This window comes from Molothrus ater, chromosome 10 (genome assembly GCF_012460135.2).
Source record: "Molothrus ater isolate BHLD 08-10-18 breed brown headed cowbird chromosome 10, BPBGC_Mater_1.1, whole genome shotgun sequence".
Lineage (NCBI taxonomy): Eukaryota > Metazoa > Chordata > Aves > Passeriformes > Icteridae > Molothrus > Molothrus ater.
The window spans coordinates 10,777,175-10,792,436 of NC_050487.2; the positions used below are offsets into that span (position 1 = coordinate 10,777,175).

At 38.8% G+C, this 15,262-nt stretch overlaps 1 protein-coding gene across 1 annotated transcript in view; it reads right to left on the reverse strand.

The window, feature by feature from the left end:
- Positions 1–15,262, reverse strand: part of TRIP12 (thyroid hormone receptor interactor 12) — a 78,296-nt gene that overhangs the window by 43,417 nt on the left and 19,617 nt on the right. The window contains 3 exon segments of the mRNA XM_036388379.2: positions 257–332; positions 335–381; positions 8,887–9,033. Coding sequence (XP_036244272.1) covers positions 257–332; positions 335–381; positions 8,887–8,984 — 221 coding nt within the window. The 5' untranslated portion in view covers positions 8,985–9,033.

Below are 15,262 nucleotides of genomic sequence, written 5' to 3' on the forward strand. Positions count from 1 at the left end.
TGCAAGTATTCCAGGACTAGTTATGCAGAAATCATTTCCTCCCCATCACTGATGGAATGCTCTTAGTTGGTGAATTAGAAAAAGAAAAAGCAAACAGAACTGGAAACACTGAAATCTATCCAGTGAATGCAATACCTAGATTAGTTAAATATCCATTAGTCATATGTTTTATTAGAACTCTGTGTAACTCAGTAATTATACAAGTTTTTCAAGTGCAGATAACACTGGTTAACATATGAATATGAAGCACAATTACCTTTTAGAAAAGTGTCCCTTGGACTGTTCAGAAGTAGTATTAGACTGCACTTTGGGTGTCTTTGAAATAGATTTCTACTCTCAGGAGGGCTATGTGCCTTATGCTTTGCCCGCCCTAAATGTGACCTGTCAGTAGAAAGTCAAAACAGAAAGCTATCAGGATTCTAAGATACAGATACAGACCTGTAGGTGGAATATTGTTTATTTTTGTAGTATTTATACATATTAATTCACAGCTACCAATTTTTCCATATCAGCTCCTAATATTAAAGCAGCATGTCACAAGAACCACCCGATGCAGTTACAAGTCACTACCAGTGTAACTGTTTTGCAAAGCACACAATTATTTAGTAATTTTAAATGAATAAAACATCTTACATCTGAATTTTGCAGATAAGTTCAGATCTTTTTAGTGTGCAAGATTACTGAATTATTCACTTAATGATTAACCTAGCAGAGTAAAGCACAAGACTAGAGCATCTGTCAAAGATCTCTTCTCAAAAATAGATATATTCTCATCTACCTCCAAATTCCAGGCATTAAGTCTTTATACAGTTATGATTATTTACATCTTTACTCTTCAGTTAAAAAAAAAAAAAACAAACAAAAAACAAGTGCTCAGAATGGGAATGCAGCCAGTTCCACTTGGTAGGAAAGCTCAACCATACCAGTTATTTTCTGGCTGCAACATCTACCAGTTCATAAGATTGAGAACTATGTGGTAACAGCTGAAGGAAGAGGAATGAAGAAATGCACACCACCAATGAAGGCAGTCAAATGAGACAGGAAACTTGTGATGTCAAAGACTGGAACGAGTTTCACATAGATAAGCTGTAAGACGTCTTCTAAGCAGCTTTCAGCTGCATGAAAAAATGGTTTATTGTATGAGCTCTGAGTGAAGGACAAAGATAATACTGTACACTGGATAAAGTTTAAGTCTTAAGTGACATCTTTATATATTCCACATTTACTTTGAAACCCACTCAGAATTACCATCTGCAAGACTCAAAAGAGAATGCTCATCAGCATTTAAAACAGGACAGCATAAATAATTTCTAAGGCAAGAGACATCTCACTTGCACTTCCCTGGATAAAATGCAGTTTTTGACTCAGCTGGCACCAGGAAAACCCTACTGAACATATGCTACCTACACAGAAGGCCCAAGAACCACCAACCTTTGAAAAATCTCAAACTAGTCTGGTATTAATGCTGAAAGAAGTGAAGTTTCAAAGTTAAAGAACTGCTGATTACATGGTCACATGCTATTAACCCAGGCCTAGAGAGCTTTTGAGTTGAGCTCAGCAAACACCCATGGAGGATGGGGAAGAATGTAGACTTCCAATTTATGTATCCTGCTCCAGCCCATGACCCCAAACATCACAAAGCTTAGCCAATAGACTAAGTGGAACTGGCAAGAGTTCCACAAGCTTTAAAATGAACAACTTCCACTGAAATGCCAGAAGTCTGGTAGTAAAGGCAGAGCTAAGTATACTACTGACCACCAGAAAGCTTCCCCATCCTCTTCAGGACTTCAACACAAACTTGAATCTCAGTCGAAAACAAGTATCAAGTTTAACCATCCAGATGATAACCAAATGCTAATTCACTTAAGAGTCAAAACAGTAAAACTTCAGTAATATGACTGTTTTTCTTGATAACTTTCCTCCTTCTGCTTTCTTCTGAATTATTCTCATTTAGGCAGTTACTCAGATGAATGCACATAGACAGTACATACTCAACATTTTCTGTGCCCCATCTAAGAGTGTGACAGTCTGAAAAGATTAAATTAACAGCATCTTCTCCAGACTCCAGTAATTAAGTTTTATTTATCATACTATAAGAAATATTGTTTACTATCAAAAGCAAGTGAAATGAAACTCTTGAGGTCACAATAGCAAACTCCATCAAGGTAAACTTGGGAATGTTTCACCTAATCTTGAGTATTTGGATTTTCCTTTTCCCAACAAAAGATTAAGGCGTGAAATTTAATTTTCCCCATGAAATGTTTTTATTATGGGAGTAACAGACATTATTACATAATTTGCACTTGGCAGGAATCTCAAGTTTTATGTAAGCTAAACTCATCAGGGTTCATTTATTCTGAAGTATATTTTAAAAGATTACTTTCCTGTAAAGATTTTTGTTTTGCTTTAGATATTCACAAAACACAATAACTGAAGAACTTTTCAACTAAAATACTGCTAAAACAATAGATGCAAAACATGCACTGAAGAGTTTCTACTTGTTTCTGGCTCCTCCCCTTTCACATTTAAACCCTTCTGATTCTAATAAGTTTTACAAATACACTTTCATACCAACATCCAATTTGTATGGACTGTTAAAGCTACAGCCACATCCTAGGGATCATGAATACATGCAGAGTATTAGCATTTGCTTTGCCTTCTTTATCCATCAAGCACTCAGCACAAACAGCCTTCTGAGCAGAAAGGTTACATCACAAATGGGGAGTCACAACTGAGATTTTATTTTTAAACTGTGCTCTCACATCTCACTGTGAGTTTAATCATTCACCTTGCATAAATTACAAAAAGAAGGCCACAATACAATAGCAACTGTGCATGCAGTAGCATGTCAGTCACCAGGAACATGACATGAACTCTCCTCTCAGGTTTATACAAGAACACTGAGAATTTGATTACAGGATTAAGGTAAAACCTTTAACCATACATCAACAAGTATCACTGTCCCAATTTATATTTAAGTTGTGCCAGCTTACTTAAGGTCTCCTTACAAAAGTTAACGCACATACAAAGGTAGTTAGAATAGTCTGTAAAGCTCAGAACAAGCAATGCTTGCAGCGCAATCAAGTGCTATAGAAGATATATGCACAACTGGAAGGCAGATTTTAAGGTTGTAAGCTACATGTATTTTGGTCTATAAACCAAGGCTTTCCACTTGTACAGACTTGTACAATTACAAGTTCTGCAGTCTTTTCCATTAATGTACCATTCATTAAGAACTGTCATTCCAGCAAGAAGTGTTTTGAGAGACTAAGGTCCTCATTAATGACAAAATATCATGAGCTAAGTATTTATGAGCTTGCATTCTTCCATTTCCACTCTCAGGGGTACCTCCAGAAAGACTGAGCTCCTGCTGCACCTTCAAGCTGTGTTTTGTAGGATTTTTTTTGTTTTCCTTCCCTCCACAAATTAAAGACAATTTCATAAACAGCTCCAAGGCTTCATTCAACTGGGCAAAGCTATCTGCTGATGCAGATTTTAGTTCAGAGGCAGACACTCAAGTTTAGAGTAACACAAATATACAGAAGTTGACAAGATAACCACCATTTAGCTTGCTGTGTTATATAAACAACATGGTGGAAAATGCCAGCTCTGAGCAAAACCATAATAAAGAACCAACTAGAACCTGTTCTCAGAGAGTTACTCTGTGCATATTAAAAAAACCTTTTGAAGTTAGTTAATAAACAAAATGTTTAATCTAAGTCATGTCCCTTAGCAGCTGAAAGAGAGCTATTAAATGCTTCCAAACAAAGTCTGCAAAAACTACTCTTTTATTTCTGTCAAAAATGAGATTAAGAAAAAGGCAATAGCACAGATGAAAAAAAGCTGTGGAAAACCACCTACTTTCTCTCCTCAGAAATACTCTCAATGTCTTCCCCACCAACTCAAACATCATATTTAGGTTTTTACAGGTCTCACATAAGTTCTTACCAGTTAACATATCACCAAGGCTGGTCCAAAACCAAATCTCCTGTTCAGAACAAAAGCAATATAACTGACAAAAGCGCTCTTTCTGCTTATATTAAAGTCCTACACACAGCCAACAAGGATCTCATTTATCATTTAGCCTTCAATTCCAAATACACAAGAACATGTATATATTTTCTTCCAAAACATTAAACTTTATAAGTAAAGTACCCTACTTCCATATAGAACAACAGTATAGCAGTTATTTATGTCAAAGTGATATGCTAGTTAAATACTACTACTCCTAAAGATTACTTAAGACTAATAATATGCAAAAAGATAACCACCGTCATTTAATGCCACTACTTAAAAAAAATACTTTTTGCAGCACTGGTAAAGAAAGTTCTAGTACATGGGACCACATCCATATACTCTATACAGTCAAACATTGCTCACAACTGAAAGGAACAATCAACTGCTCCACATCCAGAAAAGATCTTATTGTGTCCCTTACAATACCACTTCCAAACTGCTCCCATTCGAAGTAAATCCTATGGCATCACTGGGAACTAAGCCAGGAGGGCACAATTCTTCAACACACATGGTAACAATGTCAATATACAGTTATAAGAATGCAATAAGTACCTTCCACCCCCTCCTCCTACCCCTATAAAAAGAAAGCTTCATTAGCACATCTGCTTCAGTTACTGCTGCAAAGGGAAACTGTAGCAGCAGCTCTCTGACCACAGAGAACAGGGACAGGCCAAGCTTTTTCCCTGGGGAAAGCTGCAAGAAACTGTAAGAAAACTCAAAGAAAGAATTTAAAAAATTCTTATCTCTACTTGCTACACCTGTTGCTAGACAAATGTAGAATGTGTTATAGAGATTTGTTTACCAAAAGGTAGTAATGTGGTAGTTAGTTAATCAATGAAGTCAAAACTGGTGCAATCATAGCAGTAATTCTACATTCAGAGGTAAACACTAAATACTTTTCAAAATGGTAGTAAAACCAGTAAGAACTATAATACCCACAAGATCTAAAATTCACCCAAAGCACAGTTATTGCAACATAACTAATGACAGAAGAAAGTGAAGAATCACATTAGTCCAACTTCACTAAGGCCAATTTGCTCGAATGCATACATGGGGAGGGAATGACACCACCACCAGCTCATATATCCCTTTTCAAACACAGACCTCTTTCTTCTTTTAGAGAAAAGCACACATCACTGTCACAGCACAAATTGCAAATAAACAGCATCTGTCTTTCTACACTTCCTTGAGCCTAGTATCATTGCTTGTACCTTTAAACAATGCACCTCAAAATCAAACTCTAAAAGCTCCTATCAAGTTACTATACTGAGTATGAATTGCTGGTAAAACTCCAGCAGAAAACCATTACAGGCGTCCCCTGCTCATGGTGACTCAGGTATTGAGGTTGTGGGGACATCAAACAAGCCCAGTCTAGAGGAAAATGGGTTTGCATTGTTATTTCCAGGTTAAGCCAGTCTGTCAATACTCAATGTAACAGGAGGGAGATTCTGCTTTTAGAACAGGCAAGAGAGAAGTTTGGAATTTCCAAAGTCTTCATACAAGTGAACAGTAGCAGCTAAGCAAGTTAAATTGGCAGAGTTTTAACAAAAGACCTTTAAGCTGTAGACGTGTCAAAGATTATAGAAAGACATACATTAGCACTTCAGCTTGGCAGCACTACCATTCTTCTGACTCTCTCTTTTTTAACACCTTTATCAACTAAAGTCTCTTGCATTCACTCCAGTCAGAGCATAAAAGAGATGAAGGCAACTCTAATGCTATTACAAGGCCATCTGGCCATACCACACACTTACCTTGGATTATTGGCTTTCAAACCCAAGTCTGAAATTATGAGTGACAAACTGCATAAACTATCCAAGCTTTCGTCACTTAATTTGTATTTTGAAAATGCACACACCTCAGCCACAAAAAAGCTTTGGAAAAAAAAAGCTGTTGCATTTCCAGCACTGAGAAAGCTATTTATACAAAGCAGAAATGCAATCAAGTACACAAGTTCAGACAGTATCGAAACCTGTCCTTGCTGGAAGGGTTATGATTGCATATCTATGACCAAAGTGAAGTAACCTCCAACACTGCAGAAGGTGTGGCCCTTAAGTCTGCTTACAAACTTCGTGGCTAATTTTAGGCATGAAGCAACAACCCCTCAGAGTCACACTGCTGTCTAATTCCTTCTTTTTATTGGGAAAGGGGGAAGTTGGAAGTCTTCAATCTCTGTGTATTGGCCTGTTGTTTATTAGGGGAGGGCAAGAAATACATGGACCTAATAAAGTGGCTGAATAAGATCTCACACCGTCTGTACAACAACATCAACAAATAGTATGGATCAACAGAAGAAAATCTATAAAGCAAGACAGTTACCATTAAGGATCAGTGTCCATCATCTCTGCATTTCAATCATTTCTACTTCAAAGCATACCATATTACAACCCCAAGTGACCAGCATACACAAACTGCTCTCATAGAGCACAACTTTCAGCTCAGTTTCATCCAAAAGGATTCCTGTTCAAGTGCTCCAAGGCCATTCCACATTAGCCAAAACACAGCAGGTAAGGATGACTGCTTGGCTTCAAAAGAACATCCCCAGCTCCAACTGAAATACTAACATAGATATATCCCAAGTTCAGTTATTTGCTCAATGTGAGCATATTACTGAAACTATTCTCTCCACAGTTTATTCTATTAAGTGATTTTACAGCTCAAACTGAAGAGTTTCATTTCACTGATGACAAATGCAAGAAAGACTGAAAATAAATTGTCTCAGACATCCCAAAGAACTCCATAATGTAAGAAAACTTTTTTTTTTTGCTGTGTTTGGGGTTTTGTTGGGTTTTTAATATAGCAGCAAAAGCGATGTTTATCACTAGGGTACAGCAAGACATAACAAGACACATCAAGCTGTGAACTCTAGACCCTCCTGCATACTGCTCAGCAGCAGAACTGAAACATACTATACCACTGCATGCTACATACATGGAAGGGTGAGTTCTGTGAGGCTTCTGTTCAAAGACAGGTGCCAGCTAAAAACTGTTACCTGAGAGCCTGCCTCCTTCCAAGTCATCCACAGATTTGGTAAGGACCTGACAGATCTATTTACATTGGTCCTTGTACAAGAGCCATTTCTGCCCAGCACCTTATTCAAAAGGAGATGCTGAGGACAGTAAAAGAAGACATTCATTTTAAATTTTATATTAACCACCATGCTTTAACCAGGCCTTTTTATAGGCTTTGCCAGCTCAAAATGTTTGTTCAGAAAAGCAAAGGCAGGGGAGGTCCTGTTCTAAAGAGACCCAGATTCAAAGAGGACTGTAAGCTTCTTCCATCCTGCTTACTTCAGCAAGGAGCTCTCATTCTGATAAAGGTCGAACACACTTTAAAAGTGCAATACACTCTTGTTCATGGAAGTCTGGCACAGATCTGGTGAGGGGTGGAAGAGGTCCAGTCATTTCAGACAAGTCAATCTTCAATCAATGTATGACAGCATAACAGATCACAATGCACCAAAACAATGGATGAGTGACTTCCTTAAAAAAAAAACAGTGCTACCCTTAAAATGCTTCAGTTTTTCTGACTCACTCATGGTGGAGCTTCTCCCTGGTATTCTACTGTAAAAACTGAACTACCGGTAGATATCTGAAGAAGAATCCCCCATCTCATCTCCAAATAACTTGCCTCCAATCCTTTATTCTAGGGAGAGCTTTATTCACTCCAGGTGAAGTTCCACGTAAAAGGAAAGAGCTGGTAGGGCAACACCTAATTTAAGCATCCACTGAGATGCAGAACACAGACGGCAGAAGGGAACGAAGGGCTCACTATGCCTCTGTTAAAAAAAATATTCTGCAAAACCAATTCTAGCTTACAAAATAATCAGCTACATAAGGCAGGAAAACTTCCCCTTCCTTATGCCACATTATTTGAGGGGAGAAGCCTTGTGTTTATCATCTGTTCTTCTACTTGTACAGTAGACTAGTTTAGAGAAAGTGAAGCTGCATTCTTCAGATTGAATTCTCCCCAAAGTTCCTTAGAAGTTGGCCTTCTTCACCCATTCAACAGTTGTTCAACTTGTTCTCAGTTAGACTTGATACTAGTAAGAAATACACCTCACCTTCATTAAACTTTATAGCCTAGCTCCTTCATAGTAAAAAGCTTTTGTGCCACTGACCTGTAATATTTTAATACTCATCCCAAAAAAAAAAAAAAATTCAAGCCCAAGGTACACATATTCAACAACTGCACCAGTAATGTATCTGAAGGAGTAGAATAGATAGATTTGCCTACCATCACCCTATAACCTTTCTTCATTAGACTGAAAGACACACTTATATCCATACAGGATTCACTCACAGCAGTAACAGTACAGTCATCCATGGAACAGTTTTAAGGATCTTCTTTGTTCTGCACTGCAGAGCCAACCACTTACAGACACCAAATACAATCTGGTCCACTTGCTCACTGTATCAGGCATATTAAATTATGCCAAACCTTTTTTTCTTGAATTATTCAACATCTGCACAAGATTTATATGCAGTGCAAAGGTAAAAGAGTACCAGTTATTCAGCCTTGTCAAGGAGGAACATTTTCCCAGATGCCCAGTAACAGACTCTTCCTGTCATCCCCCTCCCATACTTCTAATATCAGCAAGAAAGACATGGAAAGAATTTCTTACTACATGTGATTTATGGAAAAAGCTTTTTCCCCCCTATAGCTAGCTCTACTACTGCTACTGTAGCTAAACATGTATGGTAGTGAGTTTATCCATGGGCTTATCCCATGCAGTAACAGTACAGACAGCATTTCACGGGCAAAAAGATTTTATAGAAGTTTCAGTGCTTGGATTGCAGGGTGGAAAACATTCTGTAAATGACATGCATTTCACTGTTACACATTTGAACATTCAGATAGCAGCCATACCTTCCTCCTACTGCGTTGTCTTGTGGCTGGGCCCCGGCAGTGTTCCTCTGTGAACGTCGCAGTGACCCCCCTGGATTGTTACTAGGCCGGTTGGACATTGGCACCTCTCTCCTGAAGGGACATACCCTTTCTAGACACTATCATTCACTGCAAGACAAGAGAGAAGAGCCATAAGATAGATAGCATGAAGACTCACTGCCACACCTCCAGAGACAAATGTACAATGGTATTGTTTTTGCTTAAACAAAAGGCAAATTCTTGAAGGCAAGAATTTTCAAACAATTTTTAGTTACAAGACACATGGACAAGGTTCTTGTCAAGACACTTAGAACCTTAATACAGAGCAACCAGGTTTTGGTATATATAGCATACTGAACTAAATGGCCTTTAAAGCTCCCTTCCAACCCAAACTACAAACTCCTCTATGATTTTGTGATGACACGCTTCCTTTCTAGCGGGCTTCTCTAATTATACGGAGACAGGACAAACGCAATTTAGGAGAATCTCTGTTTATCAACATTAAGGAAAAGCTCAGTGCTTGATAGACAGCAACAACATTCAAGTATTTTAACTTTGACTGTAGGAGATTACAAAGCCCATTTCAGGAATAAGAAGCAGTATTCACAATAACTACAGTGCTTTCCAAACAGCTTCTTTCTCTAGTGTGATTTATGCAACTTTCATTTGCATAAAGCAAGATACATAGTCAATTCAGGAAAAAAGATCTAGCTTTATAATCAGGAAGTTCTGCTAATGAGAGCTAAATTAAAGGGAAAAAATATTTGAGACAGAAGGATTAATGAGTGCATACAATTATTTTTAAAAAAATATCTATGATGGTTTTGTATTACTACTGTTGGTATTGCTTTGTGACTGTTAGAGATCTACAGATATTATTCTGGTAGTTATTTATTAAAGACTACCATAACCCCCAGCCACAGTCCTCTGAAACAGACATATTTCAAGAACAAGCCTCAGTTAATTCCTCAGTGAAGAGAGGTGACTTTTGTATCCTGTGCTAAATTGGTATTTCCACATAGAGCATAGCAACAGGACCACAACCAGCAAATCCAGTTTTACTGTTTCTAATTTTGTGAAATCTGGTAAAAAAGGTATTCACAGGTGAAAAAAAGAAGCTGTAAGAAGGAAAGTAACCCAAGTATAAGAACTCCATTTATATACTGATTTGATATCCAGAGCACAGTAAACAAGGAGTCTGACATTAAAAAGTTTAAAACACTGCAGGCTTCAGATTCAAATTCAAATGTCTCCAATGAAATTATTTTCAAGATCTGGCATTGTCAGTAAAAACAGTGAATAGCTGAACATAATTGTCTATTCTTCTGAAAAGGGGCTCATAGAAGTGAACAAAGGTGACAGGAGGGGAAGGGGGGGACAAAGAAAGAATCCTAAATGATTCAGTTTTACTGTAGGCCATGAGAAACCAGGCATATAAACTCACATTATCCAAACTATTACCTCATATATAATGCTACAAGGAACACATATATCATCCATACACCTGTGCAGCAAAGGAAATTATTGATCAGGATTCTGCTAGCTCAGATTCAGTCTTGTTACACTGTAATAATACAACCTAATATTGAAAGGTCACACTCAGCATGCCAGAAATACTTCAAATATTTCCAGGAATTGAATAAGAATACAAGTTAGGCAGAACAATTGCTCCCCATCCTAATCCCCATATCACAGGAGCCAAAAGCATCTTTTGAAAGTTTTTCATGTTCTTTCTACTAAGAAGTCCAACATAGCAGCAAAAAGCAAACACAGAAAGTAGAATTAATTAACTAATCACTTTTACCTTCGTTTGTTTTGGCTGGGGTTTATTTTTACCTTATGCTTAGGAATTTGAAAGAATATAAGTAAAGCACAAAATACACAATCCCACAAAATACAGTTGGTTTGATGAACCTCTTAGATAGAAGTCCTGATGACTAAGTTGAGAAAGCTATAAACACTACTACTCAAAAGGTGACCTTTCCCTCTTCACAATTGTTTCCTCTTATTCAAACTCCTTAATCAAAGGCAATATTCCCACTAACAGAAAGTTTTAAAGCTTTTCAGTAACATGTAACACCATCAATCTAAAACTTTTTATACTTTAGAGCACAAAAAGATTTACAACAAAACAGAAAAAGCTTGCAACTGCTGGAAATCATGCCAGCTTGCTGGTGTAGCCAGACCAGACAAGTTCCTAAGTTGTAGCACTCTCTTCAGAACAGCAATGCAAGAAACAAAGCCTAGCATTAATCAGACTGAAAGCTGAGCAAGGGCTCAGCACCTAGGGGGTCCAGCTGGAGTCAGTCACAGGCACTGTCAAATGTTTCTGTGCAATCTCTTTTTATTTCCTTGTATTCAAACACCAAAATAAAAAAACCCCACCTCTCTACTATCAGAAATGAGGCACATTTTGTGCATTTTCTAAAAGGAGGGAGTAGTGTCCCCTTCTGCACGAAGGTCAGCTGGCACTGAAACTGTACTCATGTCAAACTTTCAGTCATACCACAAAATGGTTGCCACAGAACCCCTGTCTCACCTTGTAGGGATTAAAATGCGCATTCCAGTAGGTTCCACTCCACAAGAAGCAGTGCTCACCTAGACCTCTGCTAGGTTAGCCATGCACTTTCCCACCTAGGGCCAGAACATGGGCTTCTCCACACACCACCACAAGAGTCAGCTGAAGAAAACATTGTACGGGCAATCCTAGCCCTCCCTAGAAAAACTTTAACACTGATCTGCTTGGGTGTGCTGGTTTTGTCTCTGACAAACCTGAATTTACGCTAAAGTAGCTGGGGCAGGGCTGTGTTTTGGATTTCTGTTCAACACAGCACTGATAATAGAGCAGTACTGATAATATGGATGCAATATCAACAGTGTTGATAATACAGACATTTTAGTTACTGGTGAAAAGGGCTTAGACAGTGTGAGGAATTAAATCCTGGAGATGAGAGCTCTTTTTCAGAATAGTAATTCGTAGTTGATGTTAGTGAAGTTGATAAAGTCTTAATTTGAAGTGTTGGTCTGTTGTTAAACATTGAATGTTAGAATTCTAATACTTGCCTTTAGTTGCTGCTGTTAGATGTTAGTATTTTACCTTGTATTTGTATCTCTCCCCGTCATACTCTGCGTTTGTACCCCTTTCTGTCTCACCCCGGATTTGTATCCATTCCCCTTGGGAACCACTTCCCCTGCTCCCAGGAGGCCTTGCACCCGGACGGAATTCAAATGAGAGGCTGTGAGAACTATATGAACCCTCTCAAAACAACAAACCAGCACATAAACTTTGACTTTAACCCACCAGAACCACACTAAGTCACCCACTCTTGACCAGAGCTGGATTCTGTTCTGTCACCATAACTTTGATAGGACCCAGCTTGGAGGATACCCCTGGGCTACGAGCCAATATTGTCTTCCTAAGGACTCGTGAGGACAGAAGCCCCAGCTCTGGCGAGAGACAAAGCTGCACTCCTCCTCCTCCTCAGCGTCGTTCAGGCGGTGTGCACGACCCCTGAGTTCCCTACCCAGAGCTGTCTTTAATAAAGGCCTTTTAAAGGAGCTGGTCTCCTGGCCCTATTTATCACAGACAGAACCTTTAGACAGGCCTTTTCTGCTTTTTCTACTGTTAGTCAGGCTGGTTAGGAGGCTTGAGGTGCATGTAGGTTGGGATGAGACTCAGTGAGAAGAAGTGACCCAAACTGACCAAAGAGATATTACAGACCACAGGACTTCATGCTCAGTGTATCAATTGGGAAGGAGGAAGAAGGAGAGGACATTTAAAGTGATGGTGTTTGTTTCTCCTAGAGAAAGCTGAACACCTGTCCATCCATGGGAAGCAGTCAATTCTTTGTCTTGCTTGGCTTGTATGCATGGCTTTCGCTTTTCCCATCACACTCTTTACCTCAACCCACAAGTTTTGCCATTTTTACCCTTCCATTTCCCTTTCCCATCCCACTGTAGGGGAGTGAGCAAGCAGCTGCCTGGTGCTTGGTTGCTGGCTGGGATTAAACCATGACACAGGGTTTAGCCAGACACTTTAAGTAGTCTGTGCTTAGAAGTTATGTAGCACAACATGCTGTCATACACACAGTATTTTCAGCTGTATAGAAGAATGAAATAACAACTGTTTTATCCTATAAGGCATCTATCAAGTCAAGATGATGTCCAGAGCTATCTTCTATATTGATACCTCTCAACTTAACTGCATTTCTTATTGTGTACTTGTTACCACATGACTCCCAGTTTGCTTTTAAATATAATGCAGCTTCACAACTCAGCTGTGACCTTTAACATCAAAATGCTAACATAAGTCTCACTGCAAGCCACAAAATACCATGTGCCCAGTTAGTCCAGCAATGAAGAGACATTTTCACAACTGTGCCTTCCACATCCTAAAACAACAAGAGCAGAGCCCAGAGGTTCCTAAATCTCAGCTGTTCTCATTCAGACTTGTCCCTCTATCTCTGAGCTCACTCCAAGCACTTGGCTTTTTTCCCACTGTCAGCCAACATTCAAAAAAAACGTGCAGCTCAGCAGAGACCAGCCAAATGAACCAGTGCAGTCCTGCCAGATTTTAAGACAATTTCCTCAACTACACTGATTCTTCCTCACACCCACAATAACAAAAACCTACAACCCTCCATCAGACCTTCATGCTTCCACAATAGACAATGCTATTTTGGAATTTTTAAGCTCAGGTCCCTTCTAGCATAAAGTTATCTGCACACAAGCCTTTTTAGTTAATGTTTCATAACTCCATATTCCTAGCTATGATGATGCCAAAGCATGGGTCTGGAGAGGTCCTCACCACCAGCAGACTCTTTAGGATGAGGATTAATTCCAAAGGCCAGCATTTCATATAAATCCACAACATATCTTTTGAAGCTATGTAACAACATTGCTATCTAGTGCTTATTTTTATTCTGCAGCATAGTATTTGAGTTTCAGCAAACACTATTTGATTACTATTTAAAGTCATCTTTGTTATTGCACAGGAAAGCAACTAGAATTCATTTCTGTAGACCTAACATACCCATTGCAAACACTATAGCTAATCTATGGCCAACACGTGGCTCAGAGCGGTTGTACAGGAACACAAGACAAAAACCACCTGTTACTTAGAGTGAAGCCTTTACCTTTCTTCTTGTGGAAAAGCCAACAGGAAACAACTAACATGCTTCCAATGTTTTTGTAGCAAACTGGGAAAACTGAGAACTACACATGAAGCCTTTGCTTAGTATCCAAGTCACTCCCTGCAGGATACTAGGAGCTAATGTAGCTACCCTGACATGGGTTACTGAGAAAAAAAGACAATGACTAAACTGAAGAACACGAACACGCTCTAGGGCCACTACAGGGTAACATGACAAATCAGTAACAGTACCTGTAAAAATGAACTGAACTCTTCCACAAGGGCCTTCTTAATCTACTTGCATAAGCTCTAAGACTTGTTTAGGGTGTTTGGTTTGGATTTGTTCTGTTGCTTTAGGTGGTAGTTTTGTTTTGTTCTTGGTTTTGAAGTTCCTTGCAAAAATCCTGGTAATGCAAGAGTTTTTTTTCAGACTCTTGCACTCTCCTGAATATTTCAGGATATGCCTCGCACCTCTGCCTACAATCCTCCATTATAATACTTGTTACCTGCTTGGAGTTGAGCTAAGTGCACTGGTCAGCATCCTTCCTCTCTCATAGTTTAGCCCGAAACACCTGGTGCCTTATTTAATGTTGCTGCAGCAATCCAGCTCCTAAAAATTGTACAGACTTACTGCCCTGAAGTCAGTATTAGGCAAAAGGAGGAGGGGAAGAAGGAAAAGACAGGAGGACGTTTATATACCTTGCAAGTTCAGAACATTTTCTTCCAGCAAGTTGCACATCTTGCCCGCCAGAACCCAGAGTTCAGTGTACATATCAGAAAATATTAAGCCTAAGAGTTCAAATATATATTCATTTACTTCAATGTAGACAACATTAATTTACATGATCAGCTGTTTCTGTGATAAATCTTGTCACTTAAGATAGAAACAACACTCTAAATATATAAGCATACAACACATTTAAGAGCTCAGACTTCAATTGTGACTAAACTGAAGAAATTACTGCCTACAGTTTAGTAACTGCTGAATTGTTTCAGATTTACATCATTTTCAACTGATCTCAGCTGCACCTCATTTTTGCTCACTGTTCACAAGGCTCTCCTCATTTACCTGCAGACATACACACCTCTTTACTTGCCTTACAAGCAAGCACTTGCAAGTGCTCAATTACTACTTCTACTTCAATAGCTGACTTAAATTAAGATGACTTTTTAGTCCAAGGAGTTGCTTTAAACTCAGTCTTCTGCAGCTGGTTTTGACACAATATT